This window comes from Penicillium angulare, assembly GCF_028827245.1.
Source record: "Penicillium angulare strain IBT 27051 chromosome Unknown utg000003l_segment0_segment0, whole genome shotgun sequence".
Lineage (NCBI taxonomy): Eukaryota > Fungi > Ascomycota > Eurotiomycetes > Eurotiales > Aspergillaceae > Penicillium > Penicillium angulare.
Genome location: NW_026623162.1, coordinates 526531 through 541281, shown reverse-complemented (window position 1 = coordinate 541281; position 14751 = coordinate 526531). Strand labels below are relative to the sequence as shown.

Here is a 14751-nt window from a genome sequence, read left to right as displayed (position 1 = left end):
GATGCTGTCCAACATCTTCAAATGTTATCATCTACAATTATCGGGGGCTGACTCCGATATATCGGAGTCTGGGTCCGACTAAGTAGATCTACCCTACTACTTCCTCATATTTTTATTACATCTTGAAAACAACTTTCCGCTCTTATTGTAGCCTCTTTCTTCGATTGATTTGTTCTCCCCATCATATAATGTTTCCACTCAGATTTGCTCAAAACTCCGCCGCGTTTGTACGAAACGCGCAACAGACCCCAACGAAATTTTCAAGGTTTATGGCAACAACAGGCAAGAAGAAAGAGTTTCTATGTCTTTTGCCAGATCGACCAAACCCTTTAAGTATAAGAAAGAAAGTCAAGGGGTATGATGATTTAGATAATCTCAATTCTTGCTGGATTACGCTAATACAGCATGCCAGCGGCCATTACGAAGGAATCCAGCCTTTGATTGCCCAGGGTCAGCTTGTTGACGGGGGTAGTATTTCCCCATTCAACTACAGTTTGGGAACCCAGGCCTTATAAGATGAAAACAGGCGCTATTTTCAGAGAGCATCCCGAGCAGGGAAAAGAAGAACAGTTCGAAGGAAGTGTGGTTGTGTTTGCTGCCGAAAACGTTGAAGAGGTTCGCGGCATCATCAGCCAGGATATCTATGCCACTAGTGGAGTACGGGATCTTGAGAAAGTACAAATATTTCCTGTAAGAGACTTGAATACTTGAAGGTACTATAGACCGGTTCTTTAAGCTGATTCTTTCTAGTATGTGCCCGCTGTTCGAGAGCCTATCTTCAAACCATGATAATTGAACAATAGGGCTGGAGTCCCTAATATTTGATGACTAGATGTTATGGACGTGATTTACGTTAATTGTTATCTGTGGTAATACTATTTTACCCCACAGCTTTCTCTCTCTCTCTCTCTCTCTCTCTCTCTCTCTCCTCCGTCTCCCCTAGCTTCGGTGTTCTCGTTAATGTTTAGTATCTTCTGATTCCCAAATCTGTTGTGTAAGGCTCAGTAACACTAGACATCTCGATGTTATTGCAAGAACTCATCCCAAATTATTTTCGATTCCGTCTTTTCAGCTGGAAACAAATACACAAAAATAGTGGTTGTAAGATACTTAATTGGCTTCTTTAAGTAGAGCCCGAGGTAAGTAAGACAGCTGGCAAGAAGAGTGCCAATGCTTTGCCAGTCACTGAGAGGATAATTGATATGATAAACTATATTTCACAAAATTCAATGAAGGTTAATGAAAGGCCTAGGGCTCGGACCTCTTATTATAGTTCTCTTCCATATACTAATTTCGGCCAATAAACCCGACACTTGCATCGGCATTCCCGAGCCTACCGAAACTCCGACATCAAACTACTCCCAAAGCAGAAGTTCAATGCCATTTCTGCTAGGAAAATACCTAGAGTACAATTAGCTCTGAACATGAATCTCTGCTTAGGTAGAAAGCTCACTTGTTGATGACAACTATATATGAAGAGCTAGGGTAGTCAGGCCAGTCGTTAGACCTGGTATATAGGTTTAGTAATATCCAGAAACTGGAAAACTTTCGATTTATCGTCAAGATCTTTTTAAATAACATAATTTTTAAAGAGAATATGTTGAGCCTTTCAATTTCACGAATCGACGTTTCCAGGTTGAGCTCCCCTATTCAGGTGGTGTCTATCGTCTATCTGGCGGGCGTGAATATCGCAGCTTTGATGCTGACATTGTCCGCATCACCACACAGAATGGGATTGAAGGCTGGGGCGAGAGTACTCCCTTCGGTTCCACCTATGTTGCTGCTCATGCACTAGGTGCGCGAGCTGGAATTGCCGAGATAGCACCTAAACTGATTGGTCTCGATCCTCGGAAGGTAGATCGCATCAACGATGCGATGGACGAGGCTCTCGTTGGACACGAACATGCGAAGACTGTTCTTGACGTTGCCTGCTGGGACATTTTCGGCAAATTAGGTAGGAGTGCCAGTCTGTGATCTTCTCGGTGGCTGAACAGACTTGAAGCTGCCACTTATTTCCTCCATTTATGTGGGAGATTCAGATGAAATGCGTGCACGCGTTGATGATCATCGTAAACGTGGTTATATGGGCCATTCAATCAAGATTGCCGGCGAGCCCGGCACTGATGCCGCTCGTATTGCAGCTTCACTTGCTGATAGACAACTGAAGAGTTCTTCCTCGTAGATGCTAACGGTGGACTCACTGTTGAAGTCGCGTTGCGTATGCTTCGGCTGCTTCCTGATGGACTGGACTTTGTACTTGAAGCCCCATGTGCCACATGGCGGGAATATCTTTCCCCCAGACGCAGATCAAATTTTCCGATTCATTTTGATGAATTTGCCACGTCGGATGCCTCGATCATTCAGCTTATCGCGGATAATGCTGTCGAAGGCATCGGAATGAAGATCTCGAAAAACGGTGGTCTCACTAGGTGTCGTCGGCAAAGAGATATGTGTATTGCAGCAGGATACACGTTTAGCGTCCAGGACACTCTTGGCTCTGAAATAGCCTTTGTGGCCGTTTTGCATATGGGACAGACGGTTCCTGAGATAAACCTATGTTGTGTATTGGAGAGTCGTGATATGATTACTGTTCACACGGCCGATTGCTTGTTTGAGGCCATTGAAGGGCGTATCACTGCTCCCAATGTTCCTGGTTTGGGTGTTAAGCCCCGCCTTGATCTCTTTGGGGATCCTGTAGCTAGTTATTACGGATAGAATTAGTATCTGGAAGCCATGCGCATTTCAAGTTTGGATAGGTATACTAGTAACAGCATCCGCCAGCCCGTTAGTACGTACTAGTAGTATATCATATTCCCAACGGTGTACATAGCGAGACATCATTGTTACGCTCAAGTCATACGAAGTGTCTACATTCACATAAATTTGGCGTAAGTTCTTATGTCAATAGGTATATATTGGTAAATGTGTGTATTCAATTCAAAGCCTCGATGCAAAATTGGGGTATACAATATCTCTACATAAGTACAGTTGTTGCGATGCCTCACGCCAATCAATAATATCAAAAATCACCGCTTGCGAGTAGTCTTCTTCTTTTTCTTCTTCTTCTTTTCTCCATTATCCTGGGTCTCAGCAGTAAGTCGCACAGGCCACTTCTTCAAGTGCTCCCGTTCGAACGAGTCCTTTTCCCGCCTGTAAAGCGCCATAGTAGCACGGGCATCCTCCACTGATGAATGCGCACCTTCTTGAATCTTCAATCCGAGGAAATGTTCCGCTAGCATCTTTAGGCGCGGGGAGCCTCCACCAGCGATCTTTCGGTACTCGGGATGTTTGCTTGTATCTCGAATATCGCGTTTAGGATGGCCAATTAATAAGGCGTCAAGATCATTGCTGACGGCATGACCGACCAGAATTCGACCATTCATTATCTCGGCAACTTCCTTCTGTACTGCTTCAAGAGTTCGGGCCTCGATCATATGTTTTGGTGCAATCCCACTGACGTGGGTACGCCAATCTGTCACCATTTCTTTGGGTCGGACGTATGAATCGTAGATTTGATCGCCATTGAAGTCGACGATACTGATACGCGCGAGGACAGAGTCGTTATCGGGGTTCGGGCCTACACCAACCATTTCACAATCCATGGCGATGTATTTTCCGATTTCGGCACTGAAATTGAAATAGTAAGTAAAATTGGATATAGCAACACATCCAAACAGTTCAGGCGAATACTCACGTTGGTGAACGGCCTTCATTCACTTTGCTATTGCGAGTCTCGGACGTACTGGCCGTGGAAACTCCAGCACTAGATTTTTTTCGTAGAGTTCCTGGAGCTGGATCCCAAGGACCAGTGCTTTTAGATGAATCACCCATTCTCTGTCGCTTATCTGTTGAAAACATGCGCCGAGTCGTCTGATCTTTGTCTATTGACTTTCGCTTCTTCGCGGCACTTTGATCAGAGTCGCGGTCTGAGGCTTTGCGTTTTGAGCTTGTTGTAGTGGTTGAAGAGCTCTCTTTCTTAAGCGTGGCTTGTAGCTTCCTCCAGTTGCTGGAAAGGCCGCTCTTATCCATTCCGACGGTGATTTTCTCTTATCAAAAGTTGGGCATGATGAGAGAAATTGGAGGAGACGATCGTTCTGCCCGCAACAACTTTTTTTTCTGGCAGAAAATATGGATAACGACACCGCCTTTTGATATGCCCATCTAACTGCAATAGGAAGGGGGGATTTACTATGGGAAACATAATGACTTGAATTTAACATTGAAGTGAGGGAAATGTATTTATTTTGCCTGAAATAATTTAATGAATGGGTTTACATCTACTTGGGATAATCATGAAGGAGGGCAAAAAATATACTCAACTTCTATAGATCCGATGTGATATCGGAATACAAAATGTACAATGTACACATCCGTAAAACTTGAAATCGAATCCCATTCATTGTGCAGATATTTTTGTGTATGTCCAAACGCCGATGCACGCTCTTATTAATTAATAAGCCCAAACGTTACTCTAAACCTGGAACCTTGAAGTCCTTCGACATCCACTTCTCAGTCACCTTTCTCTTGGCCTTGCGAGCTTGTGTGATCGGCTTGCGGGACTCAAGTTTGCCTTGTACAATGAGAGTTCTGAATCGATCATCTAACAAGTTTCCTTCCGGCTTGAGGAGTCGGAGTGAGTCTTGCAGTTCATCTGGGAGGACGACCTCCAATGCCTTCTCGGGGGGTCTAGAATGAATGTTAGCAATAGCACGTATGGTTTGAAATTCGTGGGAGCATACGCAAGTTTTCCTCCAAAGGTCTTGCGTCGAAGCTGAGTATCATCACCCTCCTCCGAATCATCGCCGTCAGACTGATTCTCCATTTGAATCGCCCGCTGTCTCGCCTCCTCTGCAAGAAGTTCCACCTTCTCGGCCTGGGCTTCTTTCGCGGCCAGTTTGGCCTCCCATTTGGCCTTACGCTCAGCCTCCTTCCTTCGATTGATTTTGTTGCGCTGGGTCTTAGTCTTTCGCTCAGGTCGCTTCTTGTTCAGCCACTCAGGCTTCTCATACTCGCTCTCGAATCCCTCCCAAGCACTTTCGTCATCAGACTTCGCTTCGCCATCGTCACCCTGGGCTTCTTCTCTTAGGCGCTCCTTTTCTGCCTCTTTCGCTTCTTCTTCGAGACGCTTCTTCTCTGCCTCAACGGCTGCTTCACCTTGCTCCGCTAACAGATTATCCCATTGCTCGAAGACAGGGTTGTAACTGGTTCCTGCATGTGGTGTTCGAACTGATGGGATAGGCTTTCCATTGGCGGCAAGAGACACGGGTTGTTCTTTAATGGTAACAGGAGCGACCTTAGCCTTGGGCTTAGGCAAAAAGTCGAAACGTGGGTCGTCAACTACAACAGGTGTTTCGACATCTTCGGCCCAGGGGTCGTAAAGTTCACCTCCATGAATCTTGTTGGCGGGATTTCCTTCCTTCGCAACTTGCTGCAAGCGCAATTTCTCCTTGTTGCTGATCCAATCCTTCTTGTGCTTCTTGTTCTTTGGCTCAATAACTCCGTCGGTCAAGTTTGAGTTTCCACGCTTGCGACCGTCCAGTGCGGCAATGGAAGACCGTTGGGCGATAATCTCGTCCGCTTTAAGAGGCTTATGCTTTTTGGCAATTTGTCTGCGCACATCCTCATTTCCAGTCGTATCAATCGTGAACAGCTCATCGGATGGCTTCTCTGATAAGATACCGCTGCACAAAAATTAGCAAAAGTCCTCATAATTCGACGAGTGGGACAAATTGTAAAAATGTAAAAAAGGTAGATCAACATACCCTTTAATCTGTTCATCTTTCAGCAAACGCAGACCCTCCTGAACTTCTGTAACATCGACATTCTTGCGCCAAGCCTTCTTACCCTTACGAGAGGGTTGCTTGAACTGCTGGGGGGCATCTAACTTGGTCGACATGGTTGATGCTCTTATCGTTATTTTTGCAAAACCGGAAATTTTGGCGTAAAAAAAGTCAAAAAATGTTGGCTGACCGCCTTTGCGGGCGGTGAAGGATCAGTGCTTGGCACGACTCGTCTTTTCGTGATGTTGCAACCCACTGCGGCGCGTCACTTCTAATCCGGGGACTCTCGACTTTTCAATCTCCCCGGAGACAGATTAACAACTTATCTTACAGCTTGCGGCTGGACTTGACTGGATAACCAGTCCCGATCGTGCATCATGCCTGTCGTGAAAGGAGGTGTTTGGTATGTGTCTTCCGCAACCTCCCTCAATCTCAAGACTATCGCTAACAGCCAAATTTTAGGACCAATATCGAGGATGAAGTGCTTCGTGCAGCTGTATGTTTCGCTCGCCATTATTGAAATGTCGCGTGTCATTTGATGGTTTTGTACTAACATCCTTGGCAGGTCTCCAAATATGGTCTTAACCAGTGGGCCCGAGTCTCCTCTCTCCTCGCACGGAAAACACCGAAGCAATGCAAGGCGCGTTGGATTGAATGGCTGGACCCAGGTATTCGCAAAGTCGAGTGGTCGCGGGAGGAGGACGAAAAGCTTTTGCATCTCGCCAAATTAATGCCCACGCAATGGCGCACAATCGCACCTATCGTCGGTCGCACAGCAACACAGTGTCTTGAGCGATACCAAAAGCTCCTAGATGAGGCCGAGTCGCGAGAGAATGATGAGCTTGGATTGGGTGGCCCTGAAGGTGGGGAGGCATCTGCTCCCAGTGCGGACGATGTTCGCCGCTTACGGTACGTTTTATTCAAGATGGTCATCAACCTGAGCATGTACTGACAGTAAAATTTATAGTCCGGGCGAGCTTGATCCCGATCCCGAATCGAAGCCTGCGCGCCCTGACACTATCGACTTGGATGAAGATGAGAAAGAGATGCTCAGCGAGGCGCGAGCTCGTCTTGCTAACACACAAGGTAAAAAGGCGAAGCGAAAGGCCCGAGAGCGTCAATTGGAAGAGTCTAGACGTCTGGCGGTGCTACAGAAGCGACGTGAGCTTAAGAATGCCGGTATCAATGTTAAGGTCACCACCCGGAAGCCTGGTCAGATGGACTACAATGCAGATATCCCATTTGAGAAACCAGCCGCGCCTGGCTTCTACGATACCATTGAAGAAGAAACTCGCAATGAGCGTGAACGAGCAATGTTTGACCCCCGGAAACAACAATTAGCCAACAAGCGAAAGGGCGATCAAGATGAAGATGCAGAGCGCAAGAAGCAAAAGAAAGACAAGAACAGCAATTCCGCTGCATTCGCCGCCGCTGCCCGCGCAGGACAGATGCAAAAGATTCGAGAGGCAGAGCAGAGCAGCAGCCGACGGGGTCTAGTACTGCCTGCTCCACAAATCGGTGAAGGCGAAATGGAAGATATTATCAAAATGGGTATGGCTGGAGACAAGGCGAGCCGGATGAGCGCAGATGAAGAAGCCACCCGAGGACTCATTGGAAACTACGGATCAATTGTCGGAGGCACACCTATTCGTACGCCGCGCGCGGCCCCCGAAGAAGATCACATTGCCAACGAAATTAAGAACATTCGCGCGTTGACCGAGACACAATCTTCTCTGCTCGGCGGCGAGAACACTCCTCTTCACGAGGGTGGTTCGTCTACCGGTTTCGATGGCATTGCTCCCCGAAAGCAGGATATTGTCACACCTAACCCTATGGCAACACCATTTCGACAAGCCAATGGTATTGGCGCAACTCCAATGCATGGCGGGATTGGGCCTGGCGCTACCCCACTACGCACACCACGCGATCATTTTGCCTTGAACCGAGAGGAGGCAGGTGGCCAAATTGTTCCTAGCACACCCCGAGATATTAAACTGCACGAAAACTTCACGCGCCAGCAGATTCGCAGCAGGCTCTCATCACTTCCCAAACCCAAAGAGTCCGAGTGGGAACTTGAGGAGCTCCCGTCTGAGACAGCTGAACCCTCTGCTTCCGTAGCATTTACCCAGGAGGATGCAGCTGAACGAGATGCACGAGAACAACAGGTCCAAGAACTGGCTGCTAAGGCCGAGTTTAAGCGCCAGTCTCAGGTCTACCAGCGCGGTCTTCCCCGGCCCGCCGTCCTTGACATCGATGCTTTAATGGCACGTGCTGCTCATGTAAATGATTCGATTGAGGGTCTAATTGCTCGGGAAACCGCATTGTTAATTGCACATGATTCTCGCAAACATCCAGTACCCGGTGCTAAGATTGAAGGCAAAGCCCCAAAGCTTGGTCGCTTGGATGATGTCTTCTTAGATGCGGCTCGTGCAGCCGTTGCTGCCGAGGCAGCCTCTACCGAATCTCAACAGCAGCAGAACGAATGGCAAGAGAAATTTGACGACGTATGGTCATCTACTCGCGCCAATGCTCTACCAGGCCTCGATGGCTACGCCGACGATGAAGAGGAAGATATGCTGCAGGAAGAGCAGCGCATGATCACAGCCTTTGATAACGTCCAAACATCTCTACTTGCAACAGCTGAGCAGGGTAATAAGCTTGAAGGAAAGCTTGCTAAGGTTCACGGCGGATACCAGAAACGTGCCAAGACACTCCGATCAAAGATCTTGGAAGCTAGTTCAGCGTTGCCCAAGGCTCAAGATGACCTAGAGTCCTTCAGAAATTTACAAATTTCAGAAGAAGCGGCTGTTTCTGCACGTTTAGAAAAGTTCCGTGAAGACGTTTCCTTTATCATGCGCCGGGAGCGAGAAGCTCAGGAGTTGTATAAATCTCGGAAGGATGAGCTAGATGAGCTAGTAGCGGGTACAGCTACAATCAATGGGTGGTATTGAGAGTGTGCTATACTAGAAGCCTTCTTTCATTTTTATTTATTTTTGCATTCATGACCCACTGCCTGCTCCGTTTTGTATCATTAGGAGGATTGTATTTGCGATAATCATGCAAATCTATCAGGAGCTACAAAATGTTTTTCTATGCACAGATTCCATAAGTATCCGAAGAAGAAAACGGATTTGTTTCTCATTTCATCACTTAGTATATTGGCCTTTAAAACTCTAAGAATAGAAGCGAAATTTTCAGCCCAATCACCCATAGGTATACAGAAGTATAAGACCTACCCAATAACTCAACCTAGCGCCGTCCATTCTTCCACCTCCAGAAAGAACTTTCAGAGGCTTATTCCCAATGAACCCGTCGAAAGTGCTCGTCAACGTTATCTTTTCGATTGAAAGACTTTCCACACTGTTCATCCGGACAAGTAAACGAGCGCGGGGAGATATGCTGCGTATCAATGTGGCGCATGAGGACCGCTTTCCTAGTAAACGGACCGGGGTTTTGACAATTTTTCCATTTACACTCGAATTCTCCTCCTGACTTATTCCTGGACAATGGTCTTAGCATCGGGTTTCAAGATCCCATAAAAAGCACATAACGCAAAACTCACTGTAGCTTGCGCCTATGGCGACATGTTTCTGCTGTGGTTTTATCCTCATCCTCATGGGTTCCCGCTGGGGCTCTACTACTGTGTATAGATGGTGAAGAGTATGCAGGGGGCGAATAGTAGATAGAGTCCACCCATGAGCCGGCAGAAGCCATATGGTCTGGGCTTTGAGAAAAGGCAGTTTTGTCTTGTTGAAAAGGAAAAATATTTGCATCGCTTAATAGATCCAGATCTGAAGTTGCAATTGGCGACATGGAGAAGAAGGGACTGAATTCAGCTAGCGGGTCCTTTATCAAATTGGACCATGGAGAACTCATGTCTGATGTGTTTGATTCCGAGCTTGGGGTAAAATTATCTCGATCAAGATGGTGTTTACAGCACGAAATATTTGTCATCGGGCTTTGCTTGTGGGTGTTCAACGTATTTGACTGGCTGCTGAAGGAGGGAGAGAGCCGGGCCATTGCGACTGAATACAATTTCAGTGCTGCTACTATCAGATTGAGAAAGCGAAAGGAGCTCGAAATTCCTTGAAAGTGGGTATTTTCTGATTCAGAAGACAAGAAAATCGGTAGTAGTTACCCACAAGCGCATGGAGAAAGGTGCTTTATATAGATAGACAGCAAACCTCATAGTTTCTTTATGACCGCCTTGAAAGTTCGAGATGACCGCCTTCAATCGTGATACACATGCAGTACACATTGCCTGAGCATGATGTTTCGGCCAGTGGGCAATGCCTATTGTAACGCCTTGCTCTTTTAGACCTTAGCGTGATGTAACTTGTTTACCAATATAAGTTTTTGTATATAGAAACTCCATTAATTACCGTTTTATCTTACCACTAGGAAGAATGCAGCTCGCCCCACTGCTCGAAATCTTGTGTTAAAGTATTGTATTGACGACCTGCGTTTTGATCGACATCTAAGTATAGATAGGCGGTAGGCACTACGGGGAAAGTGGGTTTTAGACTTTGACTTCCTCCAATAAGACTGTCTTTTGAAAAAGTTTACGTTCTATCATTGGGCTAAAATGCACACAGTACAGTATAATTATGGGAATTTTGACCCATTCATATTTTGACCTGCGCCAATCATATTGCTTTTTTGAAGTACATAACGTTTCAAGGATGGAAAACATTCTGAGCATGATTGAACATGATATGGCTCCACAACTTGAAGATTGTGGGAGCACCATGCTGGCCATATATATCGCTTTGTAATCTACTGGAGGTACATGTTCAGTCTCAAGATGTGGAATTGGGATCAGGTTAATGCCCTCGGAGACATCGTGGTCTAGTAAAGCCACGGCCGAAGGCCTCTATAACATTGGCGAAGGATACTCCAGATAAGCATAAGTGAAAGCGGTTCGACAATAGCAATGACAACTTATTCTATTCTAATCTATGCAAGTTTAGTAATAATCTCCTGTGTCGCCTTCACCGTGTCCTCAATTCTACTTATAAATGGCGCACAATGACTCGAATCAATCTCCTTGATGATCCATTGCTGTTGAGTAGCGGCCATCATGCCATATTGTGCCTCTTTAGGTACAGCACGGTCCTCGGTAGTGACAATGAAGCCTAGGCGACCGCGGAACTCCTCATCCGCCCAAGCGGGATGAGGTTGTGGGGAGGTAAACGCCAACGTCGAGTGGGGTTTAATATCAGCCTCTAGAGACCGAGCTAGAGCCGGATCGACATCTGCAGCAAAGTTGTTGATCGGATCTTCAGGTACATTGAGACCAGTCGATGGCTGTGGGATCAGAGTTAGAAGAGAAATCCGTTGAATAATGAAACATGAAAGCTCATACCTTGTCGAGTAAAATCCATGGTGGTAAGTTTCCGCCCTGCAAACCCGCGCAGCTAAGGCTTTCAGGCACCACAAAAGGTCCGATAAACAGCAGCCCGATGATGCCGCCAAGTTTACCCTCTTTTTCCCGTTGAGATCTGGCTAATCCGACTGCTGCCGCAGCACCAGGCATTCCAGCGTAGGAGTGTTGAAAGAGCAACACTTCTTTGCCCTCGTCTTCCACAATTGAGCGTAAAGTGCCTGCAATAACTTTCGCATCGGCCTCGCAGTCCGTTGCGGAAGGGTCCTTGGGATCTAAGGATGGATAACTGGCATAGCGAACGTCATAGCCGGCTGTCTTTAAAGCCAGAGCAAATGGATCATAGAAAGATGGGGTCAGCCAAGCTCCAGGAACGAGGACAATAGTGGTCATTTTGTGTATATATGTACTCAGCAGAGTTGCAAAAAGAATGGTGATAGTGAAAATTTGAATAGGCCCGGGTTTGCACGCATGATACTATGACCTCTAGTATTCCTGCGAACTTGGCAGCCTTGGAGACAATCGCAGTATTAACCGTAATGGGAAGTTGGGGTTCATTTGAAAGTGGATCCACCTAAAGAAAGCTTACAATTTGCGTGAATTTAGTATGATAGCGCAATTATTTCCGAATACCAATGCTATATTATATTAGAACCGCATGATGCTTTTCCAATCAAAAGGTTTGATGTCCCATATGCCCAAGTGGGGTTCTATACTTCAATGTTCTGAGGACATCAATACATAGTACTATTCAGATATTTAGACCTAATTTGCATCAACTTTTCAGTCATCTCTCGATGCACTGTGAGGATGATTCAGGCTAACTGAAGATCGTTCCTTAAGACGAGAGAATATTCTTGATTGCAGATTGTTGCCATCCGTCGCCTGTGACTTGTATACTTCATTGACGTTCATCAGGGCAGACATCCCCTTCCGGCACATGATTACTAATCCTCATCCGGATTCCGCTCATCACCACAAGCATCATCAACCTCATTCCATCGAGTTTCTCATCAAATCCATCAGATCCACCCATCTCCGTGCTCGGACCAGACTCGAACATAGTTGATCACAATGGGTGTCCGGGATTCCCATGGTGAGGCGGCAGGGACGCCCGACCCTGTAGAGAAGGGGTTCGCCACCCTTAACACCATCAGGTAAGCCCATCACAGGTCGCATATGATCCTCAAAAAATGTTTCCTCGGGATAGAAGGTCGAATTTCTTCGGTCGCATTCACTAACTCGCGGGATAGGATCGGTGTGAAGGCCATGGTGCAGAAGGTGAGTTAGGCACACGCAGATTCTGGCGTCTCTCGTTATCACGTGACCGATATATTAACTGCGACTATAGGATGGTGAGCTTCGTAAAGCAGAGATTCTATCAATCAGGCAGCGAAAGGATGGACCATCACTCTAGTATGTGAATATGAAATCAAATCATGAAAGCTTTATTTGCTAACCAAATTGACAGTGTTCATTATGTTGACTTCAACAAACGTCTTGACGGTATGTACTTCGGAATACATTGCTTGCCCTTGTCAGTCAGAAGCGTGAATATTGATCAATCTTTGCAGAGTGGATACCGGCGGCACGGATTGATCTCTCCCATGAGGTTGAGTGGCCCCAGCCAGAGAAGACCGAAAAGAAAAAGGCTGCCACAACAAACAAGGCGCCCAGTAAAAATGTCCAAAAGCGCCCTCGTGCCGACAGTCGTGAAGTCTCTGGGACTCCAGATGCCCTTGGAGGCAAAAACGTGAACGTCGGCAAGGCTTCTAGACCATCAAAAGCTGGCGGCAAAGAAAACCGCGATGCCCAAACGCCCGGTGGCGATGTCTCTATGTTCCCATCTGAAGCGGCCTCTGCCGCTGGGACACCCAGAGGTGGCGACTCAGAGGATGTGGACATGGCAGATGCCAATGAACCTAAAGAGGATGAAGTCAAGACAGCATCGGGTGAGGTGATATCCCGTGAAGAGGAGATCGAACGGCTCCGCACAAGCGGCAGTATGACACAAAACCCGACTGAGATCCATCGTGTTCGTAACCTGACCCGTCTTCAAATGGGAAAATACGATATTGAACCTTGGTACTTCTCGCCATACCCGGACGCTTTCTCAGACGTTGATCTCGTCTACATCGACGAGTTCTGTCTCAGCTACTTCGATAACCAACGCGCTTTTGAGCGCCATCGCGCAAAATGTACCCTCGTACACCCACCCGGGAACGAGATATACCGCGACGACAATATCTCCTTCTTCGAAGTTGACGGGCGTCGTCAGCGCACTTGGTGTCGCAACCTGTGTCTCCTCAGCAAACTGTTCCTCGATCACAAGACCCTCTATTATGACGTTGATCCCTTCATGTTCTACTGCATGTGTACCCGCGACAAGACAGGATGCCATCTAGTCGGTTATTTCTCCAAGGAGAAAGACTCCGCTGAGAGCTACAATTTGGCCTGTATCTTGACGCTACCACAATACCAGCGCCGAGGATTCGGCCGTCTGCTGATTGCATTCAGCTACGAGCTCAGCAAGCGCGAAGGCAAGCTCGGATCGCCCGAGAAGCCTCTTAGTGATCTGGGTCTCCTTAGTTATCGACAATACTGGCGAGAGACGCTAGTGGAGCTTCTGATAGAGCCAAATCGAGAGGCGATGAGCGAGAACGAGCTTGCTGTTCTTACTGCCATGACAGAGAAGGACGTGCATGAGACTTTGGTCGTCTTCAATATGCTTCGATACCACGTGAGTTACTTTCCCACCACGACTTGATTATTGTTGAGGACATATACTAATCTTCTCATAGAAAGGAAACTGGGTTATCGTTTTGACAGACTACGCCGTCGGAGAACATAACAAGCGCCTTGAGAAAGAGAAAGTTAAGGGCGCTCGTAGGATCGACCCAGCTCGTCTACAATGGAAGCCTCCCGTCTTTACTGCCTCCAGTCGGACGTGGAACTGGTAGAGACTTGCCAGCTTCGGAGGGTCGTATTTCTCTTATTTGAATATACAGGTGTTTGTCTGGCTGGACATTCGGAGAATAAGCGTGGGCGGTAATCATATGGAGCAAGGTCGAGATATTTTTTTATGGTGTTTGGGATAACTATCGGCGTTCAGGCTGGGAAAGGAGGGTTTACTGTCTGCTTTATTTTGATCTACTATCTTTTCAGCTTGATACCTTTTCTCTACTTGTATATACTGTTTACCATCATTTTATCCTAAATCAACAGAGAGAATGATCTTTCTACGAAGTGCGTCGGATGGAAAATATATTGAAATAGGGATAGTGCATTGTTAAGGCTGCATGATAAACGCAACCCGGCCCATGGGTTCGATGAAATTTCGAGAGCGGAAGTGTAGGCGTTGGGGAACGGTGGTACAATATCAAGACACGAGAATCATCCTAGCATAAAACCCTCTTCAAAGAAACCGACTCCAGCGCCTGAAAATCAGTCTCATGAAAGGAAATCGGGAACCGTACAGCAGTTTCTTTCGCCACAAAGGTAAATGAATCACTTCCATACATATTCTCGTATCAATGAATCGTGGCCCAGTTCAAACAGCCAGACTCCGGTGGGCATGCAAAAAGATAA

The 14751-nt window shown here is 46.8% G+C and overlaps 9 protein-coding genes across 9 annotated transcripts; 6 read left to right on the top strand and 3 right to left on the bottom strand.

The window, feature by feature from the left end:
- Positions 1 to 188: 188 nt before the first annotated feature.
- Positions 189 to 789, top strand: N7478_002432 (YCII-like protein; the record flags this gene model as incomplete). The annotated part of the gene is made up of 3 exons (XM_056918646.1): positions 189 to 471; positions 494 to 690; positions 751 to 789. The coding sequence occupies 3 exons, from the start codon at positions 189 to 191 to the stop codon at positions 787 to 789; spliced, it is 519 nt and encodes a 172-aa protein (XP_056781804.1).
- Positions 790 to 1424: 635 nt separating this feature from the next.
- N7478_002431 (uncharacterized protein) lies at positions 1425 to 1974 on the top strand (the record flags this gene model as incomplete). The annotated part of the gene is made up of 2 exons (XM_056918645.1): positions 1425 to 1440; positions 1595 to 1974. 2 exons carry the CDS (start codon positions 1425 to 1427, stop codon positions 1972 to 1974), a joined length of 396 nt encoding a protein of 131 aa, XP_056781803.1.
- A 70-nt stretch (positions 1975 to 2044) lies between these two features.
- N7478_002430 (uncharacterized protein) lies at positions 2045 to 2715 on the top strand (the record flags this gene model as incomplete). The annotated part of the gene is given in 2 exon segments (XM_056918644.1): positions 2045 to 2168; positions 2183 to 2715. 2 exon segments carry the CDS (start codon positions 2045 to 2047, stop codon positions 2713 to 2715), a joined length of 657 nt encoding a protein of 218 aa, XP_056781802.1.
- Positions 2716 to 3026: 311 nt separating this feature from the next.
- On the bottom strand, positions 3027 to 4029 carry rex4 (putative 3'-5' exonuclease; the record flags this gene model as incomplete). Its single annotated transcript, XM_056918643.1, has 2 exons — positions 3027 to 3627; positions 3695 to 4029. 2 exons carry the CDS (start codon positions 4027 to 4029, stop codon positions 3027 to 3029), a joined length of 936 nt encoding a protein of 311 aa, XP_056781801.1.
- Positions 4030 to 4466: 437 nt separating this feature from the next.
- On the bottom strand, positions 4467 to 5896 carry N7478_002428 (ribosome biogenesis protein NOP53; the record flags this gene model as incomplete). The annotated part of the gene is made up of 3 exons (XM_056918642.1): positions 4467 to 4686; positions 4740 to 5681; positions 5763 to 5896. The coding sequence occupies 3 exons, from the start codon at positions 5894 to 5896 to the stop codon at positions 4467 to 4469; spliced, it is 1296 nt and encodes a 431-aa protein (XP_056781800.1).
- A 261-nt stretch (positions 5897 to 6157) lies between these two features.
- Positions 6158 to 8731, top strand: cef1 (putative cell division control protein (Cdc5); the record flags this gene model as incomplete). The annotated part of the gene is made up of 4 exons (XM_056918641.1): positions 6158 to 6183; positions 6243 to 6276; positions 6346 to 6689; positions 6748 to 8731. 4 exons carry the CDS (start codon positions 6158 to 6160, stop codon positions 8729 to 8731), a joined length of 2388 nt encoding a protein of 795 aa, XP_056781799.1.
- Positions 8732 to 9591: 860 nt separating this feature from the next.
- On the top strand, positions 9592 to 9870 carry N7478_002426 (uncharacterized protein; the record flags this gene model as incomplete). Its single annotated transcript, XM_056918640.1, has 1 exon — positions 9592 to 9870. One exon carries the CDS (start codon positions 9592 to 9594, stop codon positions 9868 to 9870), a length of 279 nt encoding a protein of 92 aa, XP_056781798.1.
- Positions 9871 to 10736: 866 nt separating this feature from the next.
- Positions 10737 to 11556, bottom strand: N7478_002425 (alpha/beta hydrolase; the record flags this gene model as incomplete). Its single annotated transcript, XM_056918639.1, has 2 exons — positions 10737 to 11087; positions 11146 to 11556. 2 exons carry the CDS (start codon positions 11554 to 11556, stop codon positions 10737 to 10739), a joined length of 762 nt encoding a protein of 253 aa, XP_056781797.1.
- A 681-nt stretch (positions 11557 to 12237) lies between these two features.
- N7478_002424 (NuA4 histone acetyltransferase complex catalytic subunit ESA1) lies at positions 12238 to 14123 on the top strand (the record flags this gene model as incomplete). Its single annotated transcript, XM_056918638.1, has 6 exons — positions 12238 to 12320; positions 12417 to 12444; positions 12515 to 12579; positions 12635 to 12669; positions 12738 to 13903; positions 13965 to 14123. 6 exons carry the CDS (start codon positions 12238 to 12240, stop codon positions 14121 to 14123), a joined length of 1536 nt encoding a protein of 511 aa, XP_056781796.1.
- Between the last annotated feature and the right edge of the window lie 628 nt (positions 14124 to 14751).